Below are 22739 nucleotides of genomic sequence, written 5' to 3'. Positions count from 1 at the left end.
GCAATGATTACTGAGACGAATGCAACAAGAATTATGGAAATTGGTGCATGGAAAGTGAAGTTCTGAGTTCTCAAGGTTCAAAACTTAAGCAGACAACAACGAGAAACATTCTCTTTCGCATTTCACTCGCCTGCTGATGTCAAAGACCACTTCCAATCACAGTGCGTGTCTCATAAAGACATGCCGAAAATGTCACCTCATGGTGGCTTTCACACAATACCTCGCTACTGCTCTTGTTGACAGTGTGGTTAGCATGGTTACTACGAACCACGTGCGTCGAGTAGAAGACGTTCGCACGGTCACATTGTGTAAAATACACACATACACTTTGGGTTGGGTCACTTCGCGGCTCGCATGCAAGACTCGTTCTACGGCAACGCTGCCACCCACCGCTCGTCGCATTTTCGGCTCACTAAAAACGCGGCATGCCTTTCGACTTTTAGTTGCTTGCTGGCGTACCATAGCCTCGTTTGCAAGCTGTGTTGCGTTCGTTGTTCTGAAAATACGTCATTTTGAAACAGGAACGATTCCTTTCTAAAAAAGTGCAAAAAAGGTTTTAGCTGCTTTTGGCACTCACTCGTGTTATCCTAGCTACCACCATGTGAATATTGCACGTTATTTCTCGCGTCAAGCCAATCAAAAGCGAACGGTGTTTGTCATTACGTCACATGACACGACGTCAGTTCCCATAACAAAAATAGCCAATGTGTGTCGACGTAGTCCGAAATCAAGGTAGTTTGTGCCGCGAGTTAAAATGATAACATCGATTTCGGCGGTGCCATGTGCGCAACAATATCGGCGGGTTCCACAGCAGCAGCAGAACCGATGAAAAATACGTGCTCCAATAGCGTCACACGGCCCCTTTAAGGAAGCATCTGCCTACCTTGGCATGTGCATCCTTCGCACCCTCTTCCACAACCAAAACAGATGAGAAGGAGATGGTAAGTTCGAAAACGGGCCGGGGGTACATGAAGTGATCGGGCGAGAAGAGCAGAAAGACAGAGAAATATTGGGATAAGCGGACGTTGTGCACTCGGTAAGTAAAAGGATACGGGAAGCACATCAGAAAAAAAGAGAAGAAAAAATAGTAAGGTAGACAGAAAGAGAGATCATAAACCAAAAGGATGCCCTTGTTCAGAAATTTTGCATCGCTTTATGCTTCCATGTTCCCCTGAGCATCTGCCTTATCCGAATCAGTCAGACATACAAAGTTAATGTTGATCTAGCGCCATCTATACTTCAGCTTCTGTTCTTGAAAGACAAGCTTGCGAATAGACAAGCTTGCACATAGCCGTTTTAGAAGTGCACTTCTAAAATGGATATATGTGCATTCTGTTTGTCAAGATCTTCATTCAGTCATGACACAAAGTGATTCTGGTTCCAGGAAATGCATTGCTCTAATCATATGTACGTCTGTATTCAAGAATGGATTTTTGTGACGCGAGTTATTTTCGTCCCTATATTGCAAACCAATCACCCCAACTGTAACTTCTGGTCACGTGCGCTTCCGATTACCTTGTATCACTGTCATAACAGGCGACTCACGGGTGATGGTAGTCATAGGAGGTGGGCCCCTTGTCTGCAGCATGTCGGGCGTGGCAAACGCCAAGTTGATAAGACTCGGAGCTGCTATGGGCGTTTCGGCTGGTGGACTCCCTGGCTGAGATGGGCAGTTGCCGGGAGCAACCGTCTGCACCATACGCCCGGCCATGGCACTGTTCGCCCTTCAATATGCGTCAGTCTAACAAATATACATAGAAAAGAAAAAGAAAAAAAAAGAACATGAAAGGACTGTTAAACTTTTTCAATCGCATTGTTGACAGCCAAGATAAATAATTTTTTGCAACTCAACTATATATCATTATCATCATCCTGACCATGCCCCCTGCAGGACAAAGGCCTCTCCCATGTTCTGCGAGTCTTAGGGTGTATACATATGGGAGGTAGTGGCCAGATACTGCACCAGGGTGGCCAATCCTTCTCCAGTCCGTATAGTCGGATATAGTTATATACAGGATACATAGTCGTGTACAACTTAGAGAAGCAGAAGACATGTCGAGATAAGAGAAGTGCAACTGTCTTCACGAGAAAAGAAATAGTCCCACTCACGAGCCAGAAAGCGAAGTCATCAGCCATCAGGTTCACTATGTCAGTATAGAGAGTGTGCCCATTGATGCAACCTCGTCATATTCACCCACCTTCGAAGCATAAATTCTGCCGCCTTCTAAAGTTTCCAACTGATTGTAGCCTGCCATGTACCTGCTAAGGCCACAATGGTCAATTTCCCATTGAGACGATCTTGAGTACAGCTTACTGCGATGATACACGCAAGGTAATTGCATTTTAAGATTAACCCCCCTCAGACTGCTCATGTTTCGATGACACCTTCCATAGAAAAATGTACTTATGTTCTATGAAAAACCTCCATTACCTTTATCCTGCAACAACCCAAAGCTGCACCTAAATCTCTTGACAAGCTATGCAGCTGAGAATGGTTCTTTCCACTTACAAGTTCCTAAATTGTCCAGATATACGACTGCAAACTGTATTAATAAGACTAACACACAATGATGTGCAGGAAAGTATAGGAGATGTTATTATAAATAATTGTAATCTAAATATGAAGAAAGAAAAGTGGACGAAAAAATAACTCGCTGCCGACAGAGACCAAACCTGACCCCTTCGAATAACGCGTCTGATAATTTACCAATGTGCTACGGCAACAGGGGTAGGGTATATATGTACATGTGCAGGTTATATATGTGCATCCCCTATACTTTTCTTTAAATGAATGTCTAATAATACCATTAATATTGTGTCAAAAAAAAAAAAAAAGGCCCTTAAATTTACACTTTTTCGCTGCAAACTGTGTTACACACATAAGTAAAACTGTGTATAGGAGCTTTACTTCCTGTTACCATATCGATTCAGTAAAACCTTGCAGTTCACTTCCTCTATCAATTAAAACATGTTATATTCAATATTTCGGAAATTATTTCTCTTGGACATTTGTAATTCATCAAAAAATTTCACTGTTCGAATATATCTACAGCATACAATTAAATGCTTGCCAAAATCATTATAGCTACTACATTAAATGTAGCTTTACTTTTTTTTGCTGACAACTAAGTATCTATTAGCATTTTTCCACAAGCAAAGTATTAAAATTAGGATAATGGCAATGATTAGAATTTGTCTAATGGTCTCAATGAAAGAATAGATGATGTCATAATATTGGGTGCATAACCTTGCTCAAAAGTGGTACGCAATATGTTAGACATCTTGATTGCACACAAAAGACGACAACACGGGCAGTAAACTTCCAACTTGTTCATCCATAGAAAGCATATAGCAATATATAGGGGCTTACGACATGCGCAGAAACCATTATATCCACTCATCAGCATTAGCAGTGAAGTCACTCATAGAAAAACAAAACGCACCTTGAATTGAAATCATGTAATGATTGTGTAGCTCACATGGTAACAACTTTTGTTTCTAATCGGCTGTGCCGTCGTACCTACCGCCATCTTCGTCGGTTGTATGCGGTCAAGATGTCTAACAGTAAGCACCAACTAGGCCAAGCTCAAGCTCTTTTGGTATACAGTATGTGCAGTTTGTCGCATATAATACGACGGCAGAAAATAGGGGCACCGACTTTTATGTATCACCTTAGATCGGAAAAACCATTGCTGAGCTATCATTCGGCACATTCGAAGATAGTAAAGAATGGGATTGCAACTTCTTGCATCAAAGCTGCCCTCATGAAATTGTGCGTACAATCAATGAATGAGAGTGTTTCCGCGCAGATCAAGCGCTTGAGGGGAGCTGGTTACCAGGATGAATGTATCCTTTTGGCATGTGAGAAGAATCGTCGGGAAGTAAAAAATGCAATCATTGGCACAGGCGAAGAGAGGAGACAAGTTGAGGGTGAAAGAGAGCGGACAGTGGTCATCCCGTATCTGCACAATATTTCACATAGGTTGAAAAAAGTTGCATTAAGGTATGGCGTGCGGGTTGTTTTTTCAGATAAAAACAAATTATCAAAGATTTGTCCAGCAGTAGAAAGGCTACTCAACAAGAAAGGAACTGGAGAATCGAACAGATGTAGCATAAAGCATGGCAGGAGGTACGATGAGTGCAAAAAAGATGTTGTATACGGAACTCCTTTTACATGTGGAAAGGAATACGTTGGTCAGACGGGTCGGTGCATAAATGTGCGCCTTCGTGAACATGAGAGTTCACTAAAGGGGCCCCCTTACTCACACTTAGCGATGCACTGCGAAGAGTGCACCTGTCAACCGAAATTTTCCGACACACGAATAATTGACAGGCACAACAAGTGGACGATGAGAGAAATAATGGAAGCGTATAGAATAAGGAAATGAGGGGGCAGTTGCGTCAGTTCTACTAACAGATGCGGAATTTGCTTTTTTGGACGTCACATAACCCAGTGTTTTTCTCTGTGTTACTTTTTTTGTTTTTTTTGTTTCTTTTGCCTTTGTTTTTTTTTTTTTTTCACATTTTCTTTTCTTAGTTCTTGACACGTGTTTGTTTCCGGTTGTGGGCGCGTGCATATTTTGTTATATCACGTTGTTGATGATGACAGGGGATGTCGGGAATGACGTACATGCGTGTGATGTATTTATTAGTGTTCGCTTCGAAATAAAATTTTCAGTTGCTAGTAAGCGCTTGTCTGTGTCCTCTCTGAGTGTGTGTATTTTTGCGCTTGTTTCATCATGAACCTTTACCAATGCGCACAACTGGCAGTCATCCTAAACTTTTATATACTGCTCAAAAGTGTGTGATGTGAAGTGACAACTTTTCATGTCACACAAAACGCCACAGAGTCAAGTAAACTATTTCTATTTAAGTCGTGATTTCATGGTACTTTGTGAACTACTGTTATTGATTTCATTTTCTTATGGTTCTTGCTGCTGTAACCCCTTTTCCTGTCTTGATATCATATGAGACTGGCATTATTTTTAAGCAAATAAAAATAAATAAATACCTAAAGAGTAGTTGATGCCAGTGGCTAACATAACAAAAATTTGAAAAGCAGGCAGAATAAAAAACTATTTTTGATTATTTTCTGTCAAAATTTGACAGTTAGATAATTCTTATATGTGCAATCACCATCATTACCATTACAGTTAAAAGCTTCAGAACCATCAGAATTTTATTTTGCATACTTGCAAGCATGCTGATAACTGATCATTACTAGTGTTTTTGTAGCATAAATTATTTAAATGCCATAACATATATGTAAATAAAGTAAGCAGAATACCGCACAGACCCCTTTCAAGCAGAGAAAAATAACAGTTGAAGCACGAAATTGTCATTTGAAATATAATTTAAATATTTACATATTCCAAGCAGGGCAACCTAATATTGCATAGTACATGCATGAGATCTCGTAAGCTTCTAACTAGATTGACATAGTAGATTGGGTCATAATTGTAAAGTAGAATACATATATTTTTAGCAAGACATTTTTCTGCATTTTTCTCTCTTCTAGAGGTTCCATGTATGGGTGTTCAAGCAATTACTTGAATTTATCGCGCAGGTTGCTGCATCATCAACAATAACCGTAAACCTACAGCAGTGATCTACAGGATCCAACAGGCTGATCAAAAAGGCACACAATAGTCGATAGACAGTAACAAAATACCAGAACAACCACGCGTATCAACATAACACTTTAAAAGGACATGCAAGCTATCTTTACGTTAATGTTCGGGTAACACTAAACCCACCCGCAATGCTTCTTCCACGCTCTTGCTAATACATAAGGCCGTCCATACTGTGCACCTGTGCGTAAAAAATAATAGATAAATTAAGCGCGCATTTAGGTATCTGTCATTACCAGTTATCGGTGAAAAACAAACTCGCAGACCACGTGATGTAGTTTCATTTCGCCCCGATACAGATTAACATCTGCATAAAAAATACGAGTTTACTCAAACGCAAGTTCACACATAAAGTATAACGGCCGCCTTGAACAGCTTGAGATTTCAGGCCGTATTATATTATTAATTCACACAACGCTGAAGTGCATATGTCATGTTGTGTGCTACTAAATCGCGGAGTATGAGCCTTAACACACACGGATTGATTGAGTATCACGCATTCATCGTTTGATAAATATGCGTACCGTGATAGCGCACACGCCGTTGATGGTGACAAATCTCTTTGGGGAAATTAATGGGCAATTTTCGGCAGACACGGATGCCAGTTCGGTTGGACAATGTTCTCCCTTCGTGGAGCTAACATTACAGCACTCCTCTCCCCCACTCCACGCGAAAAAAAAAAAAAGTTTCCCTGACACCAACGGAGTCATTTCGGGCGCAAACAACTATTTTTACAAACGCTGCCCCGGTGTAGCAGTCAGTTCGGCCGTGCGCGAGCGAATTACCGTCTTCCAACAGCACACTGATTTTCTCCCAGATGTTTTTCGTCGTACGAAATAAAGCACAAGAGAATAGCTGTAAAGAAAGTCTGGGTGTTAGTCACCCGAGTTTTGCACCAGCACGGCACCTCGAATCGCGACGAAACACGGCGCTAAATTCGTGGCCGATACTAAAGCCTCGATCGGCACGGTTTTCCCATCGACAATAACGCTCTGTTTTCTCGGGACTGCAACAAAAAGCGGCATACGTACAGAATTTTGTCGCCGCCATAGCAGCCAGCACCAGCGATAAATGCCCGCTTTCCCAGTGCTCGCAAAGCGCATGCGCGGCACCGTGTGCTCCTCCTCCCGGAGGGCGGGGCTTAGCGGCTCACCGCGGCGCCCTTGAGTGCTGGCGCGCGCAGCGGCGCGCCATCGGAAGATCCCGACGGACAAAATCGACGAAGAAAGCTCGCGTTGGAAACATCCGAGCGAATATCTTCTTTGACAAGGCTGCGCTTGACGTCCTCCATTGTCGTTGCACTGCACAAAGAAAGCGCATTTAACTACGCTTTTCTCAAAATGCGTGCGTGCACTAGTATTTCAATGTTACGAAAGTAAGCACGCAGTCGCGCGCGCCGTATAATTTATTAAGTGTTATTTATGCATTTCCTAGGAACTGTAAGAAATCTTTGTTATATTTTATTTCCTATTATTTATGCTGCATTTATTTTCTTAACACGCAGCCGTTCTGAAAAAAAAAAAATAAACGCGTTCTTGCGTGCAGGCACGCGCGAGTCTTACATGATTACGTGCGCGCGCATAGAGTTTCACTTTTGGATGTATTCAGTGCATATCGAATAATACAGCCTTGTGTAGGCACCTAGAATTTCATTTTTAAGCATGATATCAAATGTCAGTGCTGGCGCGTTACGATCGAAACCACACGGACGTGTTAATCCTTGTTTAGGCCGGCACATTACTCCGCACATGTATATCTCAATAAGAACTATCGTTCGAAGTATGATGAGCGGCTAACTAGCCCATCAATATCTTTTGAGCAACTATAATAATTAGTATTAATTGACGCGAAGATAAAGCGATAGTTGTGGACTGCTGTGTCGGTGGTGCTTAAACAAGCATATGAAAATGCTGTTTTTATACAATATATTGATTTATATGCCTGAGATCATTTTAAGGACTATGGTGTATCGTTAACAAACAAAATATAAGCACATTTTAGCCTCCGCGTCGTCGTCTGCTACACGCCCAAGCCAGCCCAACATAATAGCATTCTGGACGTATAATGCGGTCTGCACTGATCATGGCGGCTATGGCGTATTTTACCTATTAAATTCAGCGTGATTTCCAGAGAGACAAGCTGCACGAAAATGTTTAAGCAGCTTGAGCGCAGTTTAAGGACACTTATTTTTTAATATTGTCGTGCGTTATACTTATTTTGTCTAAATGCATAACTTCGTCTTCCACCATGTTATGCAACATTAAAAATACAACTTGTACGTTTGTAATACTTATAGTTAATTTTTTAGTGTTTTTTGTTTAGTTATTGAGAAGTACGTTGAAATAAAACATTAGTAATAAAAACTACACTTTTTTTTTTGTGAACCTTACGCGCTTATACCTGGCCTTCAAGACTATGTGTTTGTCAATGCATTGTTTTGGAGGCCATAATTTATGTTCAAACCGTCCAAACTGGCCAGTAGGTGTCGATGAACATACCTTCTGCCGCAGTTGCCTTCAAGCACTAGTTCTGTATTTCTCTACACTAGCCGTATACATGCAGTTCTTGTTTCTTTTGTGCGTCTGCTACACCCAGTTAGCTTGCGCTGTACCAACCATGACCTACTACACTCCTGACCTGCCCAGAGAGCACCTCTTCCAGCGCCCACGTTCTAGTTCATACCTTCTGCCGCTAGGGCCGTCACCTACGAGCGGCGTGGCGCTAGGCAGCACCTGTTCGCTGACGTCACCTTCACTCTTTGTAGTCAAATTTTAACCAACAAAGCACTCGTAGTGCGAATTTATGATCCACAATTTAGAAATATCCAGAAATAATAATACTAAAAGACATTCAGAATTTTTTTTGCAATAAAATGCACGCGACAACGCATAGGCTGTCCAAAATCATGTAAATCCACGGGTTTCCACGTTTGTCAACCAGTGTGCTATAAATTCTTAAGCGCACTGAACAGCTTACTTGACCAGCAATGTATGGGAAGAAATAGTCACATATATGCCGACAGTTCACCACAGAAAGCAGGCATTCTTATACCAGCGCCTACAAAACAACCGTAAAGAAGCAGACGAACAGGTTATAGGTAGCGCCACCTACGGCGAGCGATTGAACGAGAGCGGGGACACGCGCTCCCATAGGAACCCCGCTATCTGAACAGGTCAGGAGTGTAGTAGGTCATGGTACCAACTAGGGATGAAAACAGCTGTTTATTTGTCTCAGTTTGGGCAGCGTTTGGATCTCGGACGTGTGTCTAACATTGTGCGTCCATTAATCGCGCAAGTGGCAACGCCACGACCTGCCACGACAGTCGGAGACCGCCTCACGGACGCGTCTACCGTGGGGCCGTGACTAAAGATCGATAAATTGTTTGGGCTGGAATTACCCGAACGGTCTCCGGAAGCGGGTCACACCTCTACTTCACATCGCAAAGATGCAGCAGACAACCTTCGGCGGCTGCGACACTGCTCCTGTGGAGCCCTGGCAATCGTGTTTTAACGCGATGTTAGCATGGATGTGAGCATTGATCGTGATTAGCGTACGTAATTGAGATCACTGCATGATCGACATGCAGCCCGACGACGTGACCGTTCAGCGGAACGTCCGCAACTGCGAACTGGACGTCCACCCCACCGAGAAGGCTCTGGTGGTTCGGTACGAGGTGGAAGCGGTCGTCCTGGGAGACGACGGGCCGGCGATCGAGCAGAGCCGCTCGTGCCAGAAGCTCATACGCGTCAAGAGTCTCAACGCCTCGACCGATGTGGCTGCGCTGGCTCGCGAAATCGTTGTCAAATGCGACCTCTTGAACGAATCCCAGACGACACGTGTGGAGCGGCTGCTGTCGTACCTGCAGCAGCGTAAGGACAACGGGACCGCCAGCAGGGTACTGCGCTCTATTCTTGACGATTGTCAGCTGCCTGCCTTGAAAATGCGTTTAAACTGTGTTACGTAAGCCGGCTCTTTTTGCTGGCGAATAGCCTTCAAGATCGCACCTACGATTATGGTATAAGCAATATGGATCTTTTCTGGAAAGTGTATGCAACTGGTGCAGTTTTTCTTAAATTTTAGTGGTGTATGTGCTCTTTGTATTTGTCGAGCATTTTGCGCGACTGAATTCTTTCAACGGTACACAAAGCCTTGTATTTATTGAAGCACTGAGCTATATAATAATAGAATTTAATTATATACACTATCACTTACTCACAAGAAATAAGCGCTTTACACACTTTCTCGCTTCCGTCTTGACAAACACGCTTGAAACTACACCTAGGAGTTGACAAAGAGGCAAAAGGTTACGTCAACGTTAGTCATGGCCTTGAGCATGTTCTCAAAATTAAAGTCAGCCATCGGCCACATCTTTTCCTACGTTGACGTAGTCAGGCCCATCAGTGACATAATTTGCAAATGATCTCTTCGTTTGAAACATAGCTGTGTGTACCCTCTCATGTGCTGTGTGGTAATATTTGGCCCACACGTTCAAAGCAGCCTCTACTATCGAACAGCAGCGTTTTTTCACAACGTTCAAAGAATGTTGGAGGGCCCTTTTAACTTGGACTTTTGTGAGCATATTATTCTGCAACACATGAAGATCTTAATGAAAACAAGCATGTAATGAAGCCAAGGAAGGCGTAAGAGCCGTTTACTGTACTGCTTTAAGTGTATTGCAGTAATTGTAATATACAAAAAGGCAACTTGCCGCCAGCATAGATCGAACCTGCAACCTTTAGATTATCTGTCCGATGCTCTACCGCAGCAGTCTTTCTTCCCCTCATGCACGCTATCGGGTATTCATGTGCATGAAACCTGGGAGTGTTAGACATCACCATTTATAGCCATGATGATGAGTGAGGAACAGCCTTACTTTATGCCAGATAGTGTCATTTCTTTTTCTTCATACAGGCGAAGTGTACAATATGCTGCAATAGATGTACAAAGGAGAATGACACCAGAAGCACGAAAAAGACAAAAATCTTGTGTCGTTCATCCATGTGCATCTATGCAGCGCATAGTTAAATTTCAGTACGCCATACCAGCTAGCTCCAGTTGAAGCACTTTTAAACATTATTTCATTGGACATGATGACAGCGTGTGCCACTCATGTGATCTCTCAGCCTCAGACAGGATCCCAGCATGGAGGTTCGTCACCATCGGGGGGTCGAGCAGCATCAACGGCCAGCATGGCCTGCCTCGAGTCCTACGTGGACATGCTGTACGAGGAAGGAGAGGACAAGGTGCGTGGATCGGCCATGGTACTGCAGCTGGCACGCAGTCCAGACAACTTGGGCGAGCTGGCGGCCAATGACACCCTGTTGTGTGCCCTGGCGCGGGTGCTGCGGGAGGACGGTCGAAGGGACACCCAGCTGGCCACAAACTTGGCCTATGTCTTCTTCTGCCTCTCAACATTTTCACAGTTCCATCCGGTCATTGCCGAGTACAAGGTAGGTCCGGTCTTTTCTCGGTTGCTTAGCTTCACACAAAATGGATCATAGCTTTGGACGGCACACGTTGACTGCAAGGAATCCCTTTTCTAGGGTTGAAGCACCTTAGGGTCTAGGCTTGCCCGTTCTCCAACACAGCACATGCAAGGTACTCACTATATGCCCACCATAACTTTATGAGTTATGAGCATCAGGCAGTTAAGGGGGGACGAAGGTCTTAAAATAGCACAAAATTGTAAAAAGTGTCTTTCAAAAATTGCAATTTGAGGTATTTATAGTCAAAAGTATGTTTTGGGAAAATTTTATATAATGGAAAAATACCATTTCTTTTTGTTTAAAAGTTTAATATATGAAATTACAAATCTTTTTAAAAATGATAACATAATAATCTTGGCATTGTTATTTTTGTGAAGTGAATGTGCCTTACGGAAGTTTTGAGCGAGTTTCTGTGAAGATATCTGAATAAACTTGGTACCATTATTTTCAGCAGCACTTTAACTACAGGCTAAAGCTTTTCCTTTTCTCTCAACCTTAATGTAATTGTAATCATATGACAAATACCAGCTAATTACTGGAAGCTAATTTTTACCTTTCTGGTTTAAAAATTATTTCTGATCAAAGAATTAACCGTTTTGACATCTAGTTTGCTTTAGCCTGTGGAATGAAGCTTTTAGAGGAAACATGTAGTTTTGAAAACTAACTTTTTTTATTGCGACTTACCATAACGACCCGTAAGAAATTACCTAAATATAATGTAGAAATTTGTCATTGCTTCTTTTTTAAATGAAATATTGGAAATATGTTTGTAATTTTAAATATCCATTCAATGTTACACATGCATGGTACTTTTCATGACAGTAGGATAATGAATAAAAAAGTTTTTTTTTTAAGACCCTCGTCCCCTCTTAATGCACAGCAATGGGCAGTACGGAATCAAAAGTCAAGTGGTCAACATCCCGATAGATGTTCAGAAAACGGTGCAATGCCTGCCTAGAAACCTACTCGACAATGCAGCCATTGGGGTACACGTAAAGCGGAAGCTGATAAGCAAGCCCTCGTACAAGTCCGGCCTAGTCAAGAAACGAAACATTCATGAATGGTTGAAGTACCTAGGAGACTTGCCCCTCGACCTAAATATTAAGAAGTTGTGCACAGACCTCGTCTTTGCCAACTTCAGGCTAGATCCCATCAAAGAACCATTGGATCTACATCTCGTGGACCACAAAGCAGTGATAATGATGGCAATACGGAATGCAGAACACAACACAACATACGAGTTTTAACCAATAAAACATTGCATGTACTTACATATGCGGTTTTAATCATTTACATATGTGAGTGGGCAGTGATTTAACTCCCAGGGCTTTGCCCAGTCGTCATAATTCATTTCATTGAGATGTGTGGATTTTTTTACTGCGATAGAATAACAAAACTCATTTTATAACATTGTGGCAGAACAGGGCAAAAAATAAACGGGACAGTGAACACTCAGTACTGTGTCCCATGTGTTCACTGTCCCATTGTGCTGTTCTGACAAAATGTTCACCAGGGGCGGTGCCCGTTTGCTCTTGAGAGGCATATGAGGTGGGGCATTCCCACCCCTCTCCCATGCTCCCCGCTGGCACCACCTGGTGGTCATGAACCAACTAGCCCACTTTAGAAGTTCCTTGTTCATTCTAAAGAGAGTGCCTGGCAGAAAATTATTTTTATTTATTCTTGTTTTATGTGTGTGCATGTGTGTATATGCACACACTCAGCGGCAGAACACCCTTTGTGGGCTTGTCACAAGCCAAAAAGTTACTAACACTTGCTATGAGCTGAGGTTGTCAAGAAGGGTTACTGAAGTGGCTCAATGGTTACAGTATTTTGCTGTCAAGTGCGACGCTGCAAGTTTCAATTCCCCACTGAAATGACTGCGTTTTAATGCTGGAGGAATGCAGAAGTACTAGAGCTGTAGTGTGCATTCATTGTGTGCATTTCAAAATGTTCTGAGCAATGCATCAATCCTCAGCCCATAATAGGAGTCTTGAAGTCAAAGGAGCCCTGCTTCTCCACCAAAATTTATGAAACCAGATGGTGTATCTTCCCCCACCCTTTGCATGGTATACAGCAGTAATACATGCGCATATATATACATAAATACAGTTTACTTGACTTGTGTTGGGACCACCCTTTGAGCAACGTTGACATCATCATCAAGCAATGAGATATCTTGAGCACGTCTTGAAAATATGCCTGAACATTTGTATAAGTACGTAAATATTGCAATAAAATATACTCAAACCTATTGAACACCATATAATGAAGTAAAGAAGGATAGTCTTGTCATAGATACAGTGTTACAAACAAACATTTATAACAAACTTTCTGATATAACAAAGTTATTTTCGTGGCATATTTGGCTTTGTTATAATGAGGTTTGAATGTAGCACCAATATTAAAACGAGATGTTGCACTTTCACAAAGCCAATGTAGTGTAGGGCACGTAGGAAAGATCAGGTCAAAGATATTTTGCGAGGGGCAATCATTGCATCCATCCAACCCAGGTTGGCTCCATCTGCCTTGATTTGGTGGAGTATGAACTGCGGCGGCACGCTCACTGGAAAGAGGAGCTGTCGCGAACACCAGACGACGAGCGTAGTCGACGCAAGTTTGTGGGGTTGACGCGTCGACAGGACCAGCTGCTACGCGTGTGCCTTTACCTGCTCCTCAACGTGGCCGAGGAGGCACGCAGCGAGATCAAGATGGTCAATCGTGGACTCGTGCCCATGCTTGTTGAGTGCCTTGACCGGGAACAGACGGACCTGCTTTTGCTGGCAGTCTGCTTCTTGAAAAAGCTGTCCATCTACTATGAAAATCAGGTCCGACACATCTAGATCTTTTTCCGGGGTCTGTTCAAGCAGAGAGGTGGGACTAGTCTAGCTGCCATTATGCAGCTTTTATCTTACCATCCTCATTGTTTACCTATTTAGTTAGTAATATTAAATTCAAATTCAATGCAACTGCTGTTATACCCTAGAGCCATTTATAGGCTTGCTCACTCTTTCGTCTAAATACAGCTTCAGAATTTGTTGAAAAGTAGGAAAGTCGATGTTTCATAAAGACTGAGAATTTGTGAAGCTAATATTTTTACATCGGGATTTGCCTTCATCAGGGAAACTACAACCTGATGACGGCAGGTCTACTTTTTCAAATGTTGGCTCCAGCAACATTCCTTGTTTGATAACTTCACATTTCTTTATGGAAAAAGCTTATGATGGTATGCTAAATAAATATGCCATAATATGTTATAATTTAGGCATTTATTTGGAATTTCAGAAATTACTGGCTTTTATATTAACTGTATTAATGTCCCAAAACAACAATACAGTTATGAGAGATGCCGCAGTGGAAGGCTCCAGAAATTTTGACCACCTGTGGTTCTTTATCATGCATATAACTCTAAGTACATTGTGGCTGCCACGGCTGGAATCCCGTGACCTGCGGTTCAGCAGTATAGTGCCTTAACAGCTAGACAGCCGTGATAGGTATCTAGCAGCCCTGAATATGAATAAAAAGATACTCGTACACAGAAATACTCATACACTTCACTTGAATTGTTGCAGAAGAACTATTAGTATTACTATAAATGGCACCGAATAGAGGTTCCTAATCATTAAATAATATCCCATTGGCCTCCCGCTAACAGCTATCAGCACATGAATACAAGGCAGCTGTTTTTCCTGAGTGAAAAAGTCTGTACCCAATGTGCTGAAGTGCCCACTTGCTTGTCTGCATGCACAGGTGGTTGTGCGGTGCTAGTAAATCTTACACGAGTTGTTGTAGTTCTGTTATGGCTGATAAGCACTGAGCTTGCAAATGGACTTTTGCCACCAAATACAAGACTGGCACAAAGGCACTGACACAAAGGGTATGTGTGCTCACAGTGAAGTTTCAGGGTGCATTTTTTGCCGAATGTTAACCTTCGAGATGAACACACAGTAGCCACTCGCATTTATGCGATACACGAGCTGGTTGACAGCTTTACACATTGCTTAGTTATTCTGTAAAATAACGACCAGTGCCTGAATATCCTCACTGCAGCAAATATACACTTTCAGACACATCATTCTCTTAACTGAGTGAATCGCTTTATTGAAGTAGTTTGCTTACTTTAATGATCTTGGTCAACAGTATGTGCACAAAATTATTTCGCTTGTTTTCTGTTTGCTTCTATCGAGTGCCATCTGAGGCCATTCATACGTTATAAAGTAAAGAAAAAAATTCATTACCCACCGGAAAGTTTGAAGCATCACTAGTGTTGAAAACGGAGCTTCTGTTAGCGGTAAAGTAATTGCAAGTACAATGGTGTCCTAGTGAGGTTTGTAACGGCTTAGTTTGTATACCTCCTGTTCTGAAATGAACTTAGTTCAAAAAACAGAATTAGCTGCTTTAGTCTATGCACATATTTTTTTCTATTTTTATCTACTTATGCTGAATAATTCTGTCTCTTTCTAGCCAAAGCGAAAATTTGATCCCAGAATGCGTTTGAATAGTGAATGAGAGTTGTGCCAAAAGAGATAAAGGACCTTTTTGTTACTGATGGCTGAAATCAATATGCAGCATTGTAAATATATGGATTTACAAAAGCGCACTGTGCTGAGAAGGCATGGCTTTGTGAATAGCGGTGATTTGTGAGCCTGGCATTTTTGGACAATATTGTATTGCTCAGGAAGTAACTGGCTCTCATACTTCATCCCAGGCCGAGATGGCTCGGCTACCAACCATCGAACGGCTAGCGCCACTGCTGTCTCAGGAGCCGCTCGCGTCGGCTGTACTACGCCTACTGCTCAACCTGTCTTTCGACCGCAGCCATCGTGCCGCCATGTCGGCAGCGGGGCTCATCCCAAAACTCGTTCAGCTCCTCGTCAAGGAAGGACGTGCGGCATCCGACGAGACTCCGGCCCTGTGCATCTTGTATCACCTGAGTCTGGACGATCGTTGCAAGTCCCAGTTTCCCTACACGGACTGCATGCCGTGGCTGGTCAGATCCCTCCTGGCAAGCCAGAGTCCGCAGCCAGCTCCGCTGGCACTAGCCATAAGTCTGGCCACCCATCGACGCAATGCCCAGCTCTTTTCAGGGGCTCTCGAAAAGCTGCTGGAGCGCGCTTTGCGAGACGCCGATGCCCTTTACTTGCGGCTTGTACGGACTGTGGCACAGCACAGCGGTGCAGCTTGTGGAGCAGCTCTTGCATCCAATGCGGAGGCCCTCTGTACTGCACTCTTGCAGCATTCCTCAACGGAGAGTGACTTTGCTGTAGAGTGTGCCTCCACACTAGCGCAGCTGGAAGGAGGACCTTTTGGGAAACTACTGGATCGGCTTCTACCGTGGATTCGTAGTCGCCTTGCTGAAGGGCCTGACGAGCTGCTTGTGCCTTTGGTTCAGCTGGTGGCCACGGTGGCACGAAGCAATGAGACTTGTGCCCGGGCCATTGTGCAGCAGGGTCTGGTTGTTGACCTGACGGGCCTGCTCAGAGCCAGGCAGGAGGATGACCAACTAGTGCTGCAGGTGAGCGTGCCTTTGTGTCATTTGAGCAGCATTTCACTAGGCAACAATCCCATGTGCTTTTTTTGTACTCTCATCAGCATGCCCATTTCACCTGAATCCTTAGTGCAGGCATGCATCCCTCTCCAGTGTGCTTGTAAGTAAAACTGTGAGAAGCTCAGGCCAGGCAAGTGACTTGTATGAATGGGAGCTGAGCACAGAAATTAGACAAGAAGTAAGCTCATCTTTCCTAAAAACACAGCAGATAATTATTACCTATGCTCTAGATAAATGCTTTAGCTTTTGCTGTTATTATTGATTCACTCCGTACCATTTGCCAGTCGTTCAAGGCTTTTATGACACCTGTTAAGAAATGACATGAACATGACTCCCTTATCATCATCAATATCATTTTCCTGGTTAAGTATCATATGTCAGAAAGCCCTGTTTTGATATCTACAATGCCTAGCCCCATGTTAGAGGGACTCTATACCTTCACATTTGTTAATCTTATAACTTCCCCATACGATCCAATTATTCTTTGATATAAAGGGTGTAACAAAGCAAGTCATAAAGGATATTTATGCTGTCTGTGTCTTGCTAAGTTCCTCGTCTGTTTTCAGTGCTGGTAAATGAAGATCATGGTGGTCATAAAGGATATTTATGCTGTCTGTGTCTTGCTAAGTTCCTCGTCTGTTTTCAGTGCTGGTAAATGAAGATCATGGTAGTGCAACCTTATTTGACAGAGTGGGGAGTGTTGTCTACATGCTAGCCATAAGGTGGACACTAAACCTCCATCTGTGGCAACCAGTAGCGGCGACATCAGCATCAGCAGTTTACTGCTAATTGATTGCAGCTGTATAAAAAGCAGAGGCTAACAGAAACAGCAGGCAAGAGATTGCACAGTAAATATGTGCATTGCACAGGTGAGCTGGAGTGATTAACCAACTGGTATCATTCGTCTTGGCTTTGCAGGTGGCATATGTCTTCGATGCTTTGATCTCCAGCAGCGGTACTGCTGTGCGCGAAACACTAGTGCAATGTGCACAGGAGGTGCCAGCATACCTGCTAGACCTTCTTCACGACCGCAACACAGAGGTGGGGCGTGTCTGCAGTCACGCACTGTCGGTATTGGCCCACTATTATCCGGAGTGGGACCGTCGGCTGCGCGAAGCACGCTTCTGCTGGCACAATGCTCAGGTGAGCTACTGGAGACCTCTCGGTGCTTAAACATAAAGGTACAGTGAACTATAGTATGGTACTAAAAAGATTCAAGTTAAACCTCACTATGGTACAACAAAATCAACAGGATCAGCACTCAATATCAATGCATAGAAACATCATTATACTATTGAAATTTGGCCTTTTGTGCAAGGTATAGTCGGTTACCAATTCTATACAAGAAGGGAGCCACAAAAAATGTCTAAATAACCGTGCATGAAAAAAAAATTCATGATAACTTCAAGAACCAACACAAGAACCATTTTGATCAACATGAGAGCAGGTAAACACAATGATTATTTAATGCCACGCTCACAAATTTCCATTCAGAGCGGTCATACAACACACTGCATGTTGTAAAAAAGAAACTCAGGTTTGTGGCGATTGCTGTAATCAAAGCTTTCATGTTCGTTAATTGCACCTCTACTCTTTGGCAGTGTAACCTTCCCCTGAGTTTATTTTTTTTAATTCCTTACGTCAATAGCTTCTAATTCTATGCTGGCTACCTGTTTGGACCGAAAGGTCTGCGATATGCAATTAGTAAATAAATCGTGATCATAGTCCGCTTAACATGAGCAGAAAATGTGTTGTCTATGTGCACTGCGAGCTTTGACAATGTGACTTACGTATGCCCTTTGTATCCAGTGGTTGGCAGTGGTCCAATCAGGAGAAGCTCCCGAGGAACATGAAGAGGGCCCTTGTGAGCAGTTTCTGGACCGATCAGACCTGCTCTCCAATGGCAGTGCTGCTTCAGACCCCTGAGCGACTGTTATCAAACCGACTGTCACGAAACTCACGAGTGACCCTGGGAGAGCTCCAGTTGGTGGTCTACTGAGGTTTTTCCAAGGACTGATCAAACATAATCTGTTATGATGGTCACAGACTTTATGCAAGGCACACAAAACGGTCAACTATGCTGATGATCTGCATACAAGTGATTGTAGACTGCAAGCAAGTTACGCCTAAAGGCATGGCAGCAGTGGCTGCTGCATTCCTATATTTATGGGCCCAACATAATATATATTATTTCATTCACGTAGTTTCTGAAGAACACGTAGACACAAGGTTTACTGAGTTACTCGTCAACAGCACGGCCAGAAGTTTCAGACCCGCTGGCTTGTGATGTCTCTGATGCACTGCGCTTGTGTACAATTTCGCAACTGGTGATGTCTGACAAAACTACAACATTTACAACAGTCACAAATTAAAATTTGTTACCGTTGTTGATTTTGAATTTCGAGGCTTCTTTGTAGAAGACCTTGTCAACATGGAAAAGATCACTGGAAGTTTACAAAAAGCTTGCATCATGTTATCAGAATGCGCAATCCATATGTAGTGTTTCTAATGACAACTAACAGAACAGGGGATTTTGCAATTTTGATGTGGCTTTTGTTGCATAAGAAAGGCAGTATATGGAAATGCTTTACTCGGAAAAGTTGATGTTGCGCTACTGTGTGAATAGGCTGCCTCTACAAGGCAGCTATTGTAACTGTGTGCAGTCAAGGCACTTCCACTAAAATTAGAAGTCTAGATGCAATTATATCTAGCAACTACGTGCATGCTTCGTTTTGGTGGCTCTGTATACCTCTACGAAAAAAGCTTACACAGCACCACTCAGGCAGCAAAAGGAGTTCAATTTTCTTGCCACCTCTGCCCAAATGTTGAAACAGTATGTGTAGCTTTCACATTGAGAGCATAAATATTGCAACTGCACCTTGAGGATGTACTGTGTTTTCTATTGTGTGTTGTCACATTTTTCACGCCTTTTCACGCCCTGAGTCAAAATCAACTTGCCCAACTTTTCATTATGATGAAGTTTTTGCCGTAGGTCTGTAGTGTCATCTGCTCTCAGTGAATGTGAGATCAGATTATTTCAGACCAAATTAGTCTCTACTCAAAACTTAAGCTTTCCGTAATCCTGGATGTCATTCCTAACAGTCAGCGCTATGAGAAATGAGTAATGCAATGAGCTCATTCCTGTACATAGAGTGGGTGTGTCACAGGAATGCCCACATTTTCGGTGCTCAAGTGCAACTTTCACAGCAACTTTTAGCTCCCTTATGAAGTCAGCTCTTGCGACTGAGCTGGCATGAACAGGCTCGAACACATTGATCGAGCGCAACCATCTCTACTTTTCCTCGGATCGCTCGCCTTTTAAATCAATCAAGCGGTACAGGCAATACAGACGTGTTTGTGTTAGTTAAGCTCTGTGGGTGTTCTTGGTGCAGAGCACTTAAGGGGTTGGGCCTGTTGTACGCTTTCAAATGCTTCAAGGCTTTGTACTATTCTTATCAAAACAGCTGAGTCCAAGCCTAGACTTCAAATGCTGCAGCATAATCGATAACATAAAACAATGTGAACTGCTGTGGCTGAACTTGATTCACTGTTATCATAGGTGGTGAACAATATTTCGTGAACACTTTACCAAAGCATTGTGGAAGTTGCATATGTATCTATTTCTAAGGAATACTCAATACCTACGTAACACTGATTTTGTGCTTCTCATGCTATTTAAATTAGCACAAACAAGAGTGCTGTCTTGGACAACCTCTTGTCATCAATCAATTATTTCACTTGTGTACTATAGGGCTAGGCCGTATGGTGCACAAAAGGCACAGAAATTTTTAAGGTATTCACAAATACACGAAAGGACATATAAAGGCATTTAGACTTCATTCTGGGTAACCAATGTTGTTAGGCAGATTAATTGGTTGCTTGAACCATGAAGGATGGTAATCAGAGTGAATTGAACCGAACACGAGGAGTAAACTCTGACACCACCATCATGGTACTATGAATATGTAGACCAGTGTTTGCCGCCTCCGTGTCTGCAGCTTATGTCCCATTCAGTTTTCTCCAGTGTAATGGCATCGCTTTGTCACACACAACAACATGTAGAAACCGCCTAAATCATTGAACCTGTTCTGGTTCTGTACCAATGCATACCATTGGTAAGATTATGCGTTGTGGGCATATCTCAGCTGAAGGCTATTTGTAATCTAACTTTTGTTTTACAAGATGCACGAGGATGTGGCGCAGATTGTGTGCTCTTTGTCACAGGCGGAAAATACAATAATTCGTGCAGTGCATTCATGTTCCGCTGACCTCGATACAAGTGGAAAGCGTTAGGCCAACAGCTGTGTAGCAAGGCGTTATGACAGCATTCTTCAATCATACCTATAATGAAACTCAGTTTCAAAACCCAGACATTTGCATGGATGAATTTGCGGAGGCTAGCAAATTGACAAACCACCAGGAAGAAAATGTGCTGCATCACTGCAGTTTTCACTAATATTGCAAGCTACTATAGCAAGAATTGGGCAAGGTGCCTTCAAGAAACAATGACAAGAACAGTGCTCACTTTACCAAGCACGAGATCCTCTACTACACAGAATACAACGAATTGCCATATATTACACCGATGTCAAACGGCCACTTTTGATCGCGATCTGGTATAGTCTGGGTTAAATTTCTTAACTCTTTTGTGACTGTTGATCAGTATAGCTGTCATGAGATTATCTAACTGATTGGCCGATGGCAACTATACTCGTCATCAACAAAATTTGCTCCTGCATGAAAACAATACTCGTCATGCTTGTTTTTTTGATGCTAGATAGTCACATTTGTTCATGTTGGGACATGCACGTGACTCAGCTTCCATTTTATTGCCATTTTTCATTGTATTACTATGTGCTGAAGCCACCTTTGAGTTGTCTTTTTATATACAATTGGTGAAATGAAGGAACGATAGTGAATTTAAAGAATGGTATTATTATATTCAGAAAAGACTTACAAATTGAGTGGAAGAAAGTTTTCGGTGATTTTGGTGTGTTTTTCTTTTCTTTTGGTTGCAAAAGGGTTAATCACAATTGGCTTTATACAAAAGCTGCAGAGGGGACTGAATCACCATGGAGCAATTTATTCCAAATCTGGCTTTATTGCGATCAGCAGTGCAATGTGCGACAGCAATATTACGTAGTTTTTTTCTCCTGCAGTCGGCGTCACAATCAGCAACCATGCGATTTTGGTCGATGTGTGGGCAAGATTCCAATGCACGAAGCCCACCCGTAGTTTGGAAGCTATGATTTTAGATAACTGCTTATCATTGTTCACAAAATGCGGATGTACAGTACTTGGCAGCTTAAAAAAAAGGGGGGGTCTTTCTAACTCCGTGTATTTTTCTTTTCCACAACTCGGCTCTTTTGCTCAGGCTGCCCGGCTCACACTTAGCAGACTGCCTTTGTATATTCTTGCACTATTTATTTATTTCACAATAAAGTGAAACTGATGACTTACGCTCAACTCAGTTGTCCTGTGTTGTGCACCCACGAATGACCTTCTTGGCTCTTGTCCCGATCTTGAGACATGCAGAGTCCGAGCTAGTAAATACCAATGTACCACTAAACAAAGCACAAATTTGGAGGCCATATGTGACCTTAAGGTGAAAACCTGCCAGCATGCCATCACCTCCGATTGAGGAGCAACACCGCGCAAGGCACTGCGAATCAGGATAAATATTTCAAGAAAATTGAAGGACTACACCCATTCAGGTGCATATAGTCAACATCAGAAATTCTAAGGCAATGTGCTGACATTATTACAGTGTTATGAATATATACTCATAAAGCATTTTCTGATATAAAGAAGCTATTTTTTTGACAGGTGGACTTAGTTATGAAAATGTTTCACTGTAGATTGAAGTCAGCATCTCTGCAATGACTGCGCTATACGATATTGTACTATGCATTATTACGGTGTTATGAATATACGCTCATAAAGCATTTTCTGATATAAAGAAGCTATTTTCATGACAGGTGGATTTTGTAACAAAGAAATTTTACTGTAGATAGGAATCGCCATCTCTGCAATGACTGTACTACATTATGACGGAATATACCCGTCATAAGGCAAGGA

General features: G+C 42.6%; 2 protein-coding genes across 5 annotated transcripts in view; one reads left to right on the top strand and one right to left on the bottom strand.

Annotated features, from left to right (window-relative positions):
* Positions 1–6765, bottom strand: part of l(3)mbt (lethal (3) malignant brain tumor) — a 47327-nt gene extending 40562 nt beyond the window's left edge. Inside the window, exons 1-2 of one of the 4 annotated variants that reach the window (XM_075873049.1) lie at positions 6662–6765; positions 1516–1741 (exon numbers count right to left, since the gene is read on the bottom strand). In XM_075873049.1, coding sequence (XP_075729164.1) covers positions 1516–1711 — 196 coding nt within the window. In that variant the 5' untranslated portion in view covers positions 1712–1741; positions 6662–6765. Of the gene's footprint in view, positions 1–1515; positions 1742–5756; positions 5879–6154; positions 6305–6661 lie in introns of those variants that run through there. The other 3 variants (XM_037415403.2, XM_075873050.1, XM_075873051.1) reach the window with 3 other exon arrangements.
* Positions 6766–8792: 2027 nt separating this feature from the next.
* On the top strand, positions 8793–22127 carry Kap3 (kinesin associated protein 3). Its single transcript, XM_037415402.2, has 6 exons — positions 8793–9525; positions 10754–11080; positions 13627–13941; positions 15822–16628; positions 17580–17804; positions 18471–22127. The coding sequence occupies exons 1-6, from the start codon at positions 9202–9204 to the stop codon at positions 18585–18587; spliced, it is 2115 nt and encodes a 704-aa protein (XP_037271299.2). The 5' UTR covers positions 8793–9201; the 3' UTR covers positions 18588–22127.
* The last annotated feature ends 612 nt before the right edge of the window (positions 22128–22739 follow it).

The sequence above is a fragment of the Rhipicephalus microplus genome, chromosome 9, assembly GCF_043290135.1.
Source record: "Rhipicephalus microplus isolate Deutch F79 chromosome 9, USDA_Rmic, whole genome shotgun sequence".
Classification (NCBI taxonomy): Eukaryota; Metazoa; Arthropoda; class Arachnida; order Ixodida; family Ixodidae; genus Rhipicephalus; species Rhipicephalus microplus.
This window is presented reverse-complemented; position numbering and strand designations above follow the sequence as displayed.